This window comes from Triticum urartu, chromosome 7A (assembly GCF_056163025.1).
Source record: "Triticum urartu cultivar PI428250 chromosome 7A, HENAU_Tu73, whole genome shotgun sequence".
NCBI classification, from domain to species: domain Eukaryota; kingdom Viridiplantae; phylum Streptophyta; class Magnoliopsida; order Poales; family Poaceae; genus Triticum; species Triticum urartu.
The window spans coordinates 167785276-167791874 of NC_141879.1; the positions used below are offsets into that span (position 1 = coordinate 167785276).

Sequence of the window (6599 nt, forward strand, 5' to 3'; positions counted from 1 at the left end):
GAGCCCGAGCACACACAAGAATCAAAGATAGTACTCGAGGATCCGTACCTAGCTGAGGTCGAGGAGCTGAGATTGGTCGTATCGGACGTGCATTAGTTGGCCGGAGAGGAGGCACCTGGGGCCCGGCGGGAAAGGAGTAGTCAAAGGAACGCGCTTCCATCGGATCGCGACGGGTAGGGGGAAGGACGGCGGTCCGATTGGGGCACGCCGGCCATTGCCGTGTCCTTGCGCCCTCAGGTGTCATGCATCTCGCATCTCATAACAGGCATGCGTAAATGCGATGGACAAATCCAATCATGCATGCACACCGCTACTTGGTAGCTGTTACTCACATTGTACTCTACGTACGGCCAGATCAAGTCCAACGATATAATCAGCGGCGTGAGGCACGGACAGACACTGTGCCAATGATTTGGGGTTAAGCAGTCCATGGTTCGGCGTGGGATGGGCGGTCGTGGTAATAATATGATCGATTAATTGATTTTACACTAGCTAGAAGCCATCAACACGAGAACGACGACGACGACGGCGGCGGCGGCGGCCGTGGATGTCCGGCCTAGAACCCGGCCTCGCTGGGCTTGCCGCCCACGTCGAGGAAGTAGGACGACATGGGAGTGGCGGCGTTGGCGGCGGCGCTCGTGCTCGTGCTCTCGCCGCCGTTGCTCGGCACGGACGACATGTCCATGGCGTGGCAGTGGGCGTTGTAGTCCTCCTCCGCCTCCTCCTTGGCCGCGGCGTCCGAGGGCGGCGCCACGCCCGGCATGGACCCCGGCGGCTGCGGGGGCGCCGGCACCACCGACGGCAGCTTGGAGAGCAGCGCCTCGAGGCTGCTCATGGACGGCATGATGTGCATGGGCGCCGGCCCGGGCACGTAGGGGTCGACGTACATGTCCGGCGGCGGCATCATGCCCGGCCAGCCCGCGGCGGCCACGTCCGCCACCGGGAACACGCCGGCCGACGAGGGGTGCGGCAGCAGCACCCCCGGGATGCTCTCCAGGTACCCGAACTTGCGGCGCAGCGTCACCACGTAGCTCAGGTCCTCCGCCACCTGCACGACCACGATCGATCGACCGATCAAACCAGCAACAAGCAAGCAGCATCACATCATCATTACACAACCACTCACTCACTCGTGCGACCAAATACCACTATCAATTAAAGCCACTGCCGCTGCCACCAGTGGCAGCGCTGCACGGTCGCGCGTGCGCCACATGTTGGCTTCCCTTCTCGGGAGAGACTCCATTAAAGCCCGGTAGAATAAGACCGGCGAGCGCGCAGCGGGCTATAAACACGCGGGCTAATCCGGCTAGTAGGGGGGCGCACCTTTTTCATGGAGCCGAGCTGCACGACGCCCTCTCTGACGGCGATCAGCGCGATGGTCTGCACGCGCCACAGAGGAGAATGCATGAGAGAAAGAAATAGGAGAAAAGAAAGAAAACGATGGCGGCATCAGCTTTCAGCTGAACTAGCTGCATGCGGCGCGGGAAACGATGCGGCAGCAGAGAAGGCATCGAGGGGCAGAGGATGATGGAGCAGGCAGGCAGGCAGAGAGCTTTTGATCAAAAGGCCGGCGGCGATTGCGATTTGTCAAGGCAGGCGTACCTGGATTCCAGACTGGAACTGCGCCTCCCATGTCCTCGGTTGCTGCACCGGGTCAATAATTCCATGGTCATGGATGATGGTCAGTTAAGGACTGCATTAGCAAGGTAGTAAGCTGGAGGCGAATGTTTGGGGGGAGGAGGAGCGGCTTACGGAGTCGGCGGGGTTGCTCCAGGAGGAGATGAGGCTGATCTCCTGCTCGGGGGGCTCCTTGAAGATCCACTTGTGGCTGTGGTCCGCCGCCACTTTCCCTATCAACCTGCAGCCAAGCGACCAAGAACAGAGAAGCAGCCGGGTTAGTGGTTACTTAACTTAACCATCATCCAGCAGCACGGGCGACCGGCCGATCGCCTGCTTAGCTGCCTAATCTGACCATAAGCCAGTTGATCTTCGCCATTAACAGTAGTATTACTGACCCTTCGCCGTAGTTGTAGATGTCGTGGGACATCTTGAAGAAGAGCTCAGGCTGCAGGCCCAGGCCCAGGCCCTGCTTGGCCTCCTGCGCAGCTGCGGCGGCAGCCTCGCAGTCCGCGTATGCAGCTGCGGCGGCGCCTGCGCCCTCTTGGCCGCAGGCGGCTGCAGAGGTGGTGGCCGCGAAGTTGCAGAAGCCGTCCTCCCACGCCAGGATCCTGGGTGCAAGAAACCAAAACCCCGACACAGTAAGTCGCAGACGACGGTAAAAAAGACTTGGGGTGGTCTGCGTATGCGCGTACCAGTTCCTCCTGTTTCCTCTGGTCCTGTCATACGCCACACCTGGGAGATCCCATCTGCTCAAACAAACGGACAGAGCGAGCAAAGAGATTAGTAATCACCAAAGGGAGTGCATCAGGACATTGGTTGATGGCGGTGGCGGCCATGGTTTACAGGCGCGGGATGAAGATGATGGATGGAGGAAAGGAAGGAAGGGGAGGAGCTAGAAGGCAGGGCTCACTTGGGGGGAGGGTAGTTCCGGGGGAGGATGCGCCAGAAGACGGCGTAGACCCACTGTGAGGCGTCGCTGGTGCAGAGGCTCCGGAGCGTGTGCTGCAGCAGGTGCGTCACCGCCACCGGGCTCAGCTGCTCCTCCATTGCCGCCGCCGCCACGAGCAGCCGGAGACGAGATTCAGCAGCGGGGAGCGGAAAAGGAGAGGCCGATCGAGAGTACTGGAGAACTGGCGCTAAGCTCTAGCTCGCTTGCTTAGCTTGATGCTGGACTGGACTCCCTTTCTTTCCCGTGTGTGATCTCTCCGTATGGCTGTGAGAGGCGAGGCCACCATCGAATGAGAGCGCCACACTTGCCCGAAATTTATACCCCCTCCCCCCTCGAGAGAGGGACTGAAGATGATGGGGGACTGCTGCTTGGGAGTATAAGCTAATAAAAAAATGTGTACTACCCGGCTTTTCCCAGGGTCCACATTTTGGTTCATATTATTAGTTGTGGGAGGGAAGAATGAGAAAATTCTGCTTGTGTTTTTGGTCCTTGGATCGAGTTGATCCCAACTGTCCCCTTCATGCCCACACACGCAACGCAGCGCAGGGCTCCTCAAAATATAGAGAGAGGACTGTTGTTGGTACGGCTTCTTGCGGATTAATTGCGGTGCTCGGATGGGAATCGCTGAATACTCCGCCGCGCTCCATCCCGCCTCGCCCATGCATTGCGTTCCCGGCTTGTCTTTTCTTGTATGCTTGTTCTGGTATATTTATCCATAGAGCAAGTGTTACGCACGTCTTCAAACTTTGATCAGGTAAGCGAACAGCGAGGGATGTAAGTGTGATTTAAGTTAATAAAGCTAGCGCTTTTTCTAGAAAAATGAGACGAGATGAGTTTTGTGATGCATGTGCTACCGTGCTAGCTAGCTAGCTATGCGCCGTAGCATTGCCCCAAAGTTACTGAAAGTGCTAAAGAAGGAAGTCGTAGCATTTCCCCCCCAATTCACCGTGAGGAAACAGAGCAAAGGACATATAGGTTCCTATAGTTGCACGTTGGCTCTGTTAGAAAAGGCGAAGTCTAGTGACGCCTAGGGCATCTACAACCACAAGTAACAAACTCCATCCCCCAAACGCCCGTAGACGTGCCTGGACGGACAATGACCGGACAGCACGCAACAATCATCCGTTGCATCCATATACTCCCTCAAACTTGAAACCTTAAATCCATACAAGCCATGTAGATTAAAAACCTATGTATTACGTAGGTACCCTATATACCCATCGTCCAACATGTCCACGGTCTCCGTGCCCGGCTCCAGGTAGATGGGCACGTGCGGCAGCTCTGGCTCGTCGCCGACGAACTAGAGGCGTCGAGCTCGTCGATTTCTGCCCTTTGCTATCAGATGTAGTGTCGGTTGGCCTCCACATAGGCCTCGTCCCGGATGGACTCGACGATGGAGGTCTGCTGCACCATCTCCTCTGTCTGGGAGACCTTGAACTCCGCCATGGTGTCCTCCATGGCGAAGCCCGTAGCCAACACCTCCTCCTTCGGCTCCGCCCACTCCATGGGCTAGGGATCCTGCTCCGTCCCGCTGCTACCCCCCTCCTCTTCCTCCTCGTCCGCCTCCACCTCCGGCGAATCCGGAGGCAGACCGGTGGTGACATGAGCAGCACGCCTTGCAAGGATCTTGTCATGGATTTAACACGACATATGCCCTAGTGAAAGGACTTAGGTGTGGAGCCATCGCACTAGGTTAGCTTAAAGGGATTGAACGGGACAAAGGACACAAGGAGTTTACCCAGGTTTGGCCCTTCTCAACGAGGTAAAAGCCTACGTCCTGCTTCTAGTTGTATTGCTTGAGTTTCGAATACAAGGGAGCGAATACGCTTGACCTAGTTCTCGATTGTGTGTCTCTTTAGTTAAACCGCTGCCGGGTCTCACCTTTATATACACAGGTAGAGACCTGGCGGCTTACAGAGTCCCGGCCGGCTTACACAACGTAACCGGCTCGGTTTTTGACTAGCCCTGCCTTACAGAGCAAGTCTTCCTACGGCGGTTCACATCCCTGGTCCTGGGCCTTTAGCAGGCCTGCCTCCATGAGCCGCCGTCTTCTTATCTCTCCCTGGGCCTCCTTTAGGTTAAGCCGCCAATGGTATAACTCGGCCCCTCCTGGGCGGGTCATACCTCGAAGCTATATCCCCAACATTAGGCCTCAGGTTGATTGGAACTTGTTCATATCAATCTCCACTGTCTAACTTAGCAGAATGTATCATTATCAATTCCTTATCAATCCTCTATAACCCGCCATGACGTCACATAGCAGAATCATTTTAACCTGCCATGACATCATGTGCATTAAATCCGCACAAGACCCAGCATATCTCAATGGATCCTTATCTTATTGGACCTCCCGAAAATCGAGGCGCCTGTATTGGTAATATAATCATTTTGCCTCCATGATTTCTGCGCATGCCATCTTATCACTCCCTTATAAATAGGGACAGGGGGGCCTCTTCTTCACTTTTCACCCATGCCTCTTCCTTTTCATCTCCTTCCTTGCGACGCCTCTGCGACCCGAGCTCCGCCGCCGTCGTCGACCTTCTTCAACAGCTCGACCCAGGCCGCCGCATCAACCTGATTGTATCCAGAGAACGGCGGCGCTCCTTCGCTGATCACCTGCCTCGTTAGGTACTCCCTTCTCTCTACTTTCCATATGCATTAGGGTTTCCTCTGTTCGTCAGCGTTCATCGGCGTTCATCGTAATTCTCTTCGCCAATGCTTACTTTGATCGAAAAGGTAGTAGGGGAGTTGTGCGGTAGCAGCTTTAGCATCTGTTCCGATCATAGATGCATCCTATCTTCCTTAGATCCAAACCCAGCTTGCACGTTCTTCCACTCACATGTTTAAGTTCAGTAATTATTCTCCTTTTCTGCACTGTTGTAGTTCCGTAAATATAATCCACCATTTGCGGAAATGTTTGTCCAACACTTAGAGAAATTTTACTCCATTTCCAGATCTTATAATCATCCGTCCGACCACTCGCTGTATGGGCGGCTCAAATATAGATATGCTGTAACCCGGAAAAACACCAGCCGGCTCTTTGATAGAACATTTAAACCGCCGATATATGTCCAATATCTGTATCACCCAGTTTTTCCTTGTCGGCTTAATCATGCCAATCTCTTCTGCCATAACATGTAATATTTGCACCTGAACCAATTTGCTTTATTAAACTTGCTTTCCTCTGACTATAAGGCGGCTTACTTTCATAAATTTGACCCACCAGTATCTCATTGTTAGGCTTTTTATTGAAAAAATGACTAAGACCGTGACTGCATGCAACTGGACCGCTTCAACCATTACAGAGCAAACCCTGAACGAATATGTTCAAACAGGCATCTTAGCGGCCAAGGATGTTATCCACTGGCGACCTTCGGGGACGGAGATCAGACCTGAGCCAAAGGAAGGCGAGGTCGTGGTTTTTTGCTGATCATATGCTTTGGGACTTTTCTCCACCCGGCTCAAGATTCTTTCGTGATGTTCTGCACCTTTTCCAACTTCACCCTCAAGACATCGGCCCAAACTCTGTTTCCAACATCTGTAACTTCCAAGTTTTTTGCGAAGTATACTTTCAAGAGGAGCACAATGCTGATCTTTTCAGAGAGCACTATTATTTGAACCGCCAGACCGAGTTCACAGATGGGCCTAGCTTAGAACTTGGGGGAATTTCCATTCAAAGGCGCAAAGAGGCCACCTTCCCTTCAGCCGCACTTCCTAGTCACCCTAAAGACTGGAACCAAACCTGGTTTTATTGTCAAGATACATCTCCAGCTGATGTGAATCCTCTGTCCGTGTCATGGTGGGCGCACGATATATGCCATGGGATGGCTAAAGACATGATGAGGCTCGAGGGCACTGGTGGGCTCCGGAGGCGAGGTCGGCATGAGCGAGTGCGGGACGCAAGACATACCCGGGTTCGGGGCTCTCCGGAGAGATAACACCCCTAGTCCTGCCGAGTGTGGTTTATATTGTTGGGGAACGTTGCAGAAAACAAAAATTTTCCTACTCGTTTCACCAAGATCTATCTAGG

General features: G+C 54.1%; 1 protein-coding gene across 1 annotated transcript; it reads right to left on the reverse strand.

Moving 5' to 3' along the window:
* Nucleotides 1–345: 345 nt before the first annotated feature.
* Nucleotides 346–2907, reverse strand: LOC125520386 (protein RICE SALT SENSITIVE 3). The gene is made up of 7 exons (XM_048685308.2): nt 2531–2907; nt 2313–2366; nt 2016–2228; nt 1753–1858; nt 1603–1644; nt 1324–1380; nt 346–1048 (listed from the first exon to the last, which is right to left on the reverse strand). The coding sequence occupies exons 1-7, from the start codon at nt 2665–2667 to the stop codon at nt 557–559; spliced, it is 1101 nt and encodes a 366-aa protein (XP_048541265.2). The 5' UTR covers nt 2668–2907; the 3' UTR covers nt 346–556.
* Nucleotides 2908–6599: the final 3692 nt, after the last annotated feature.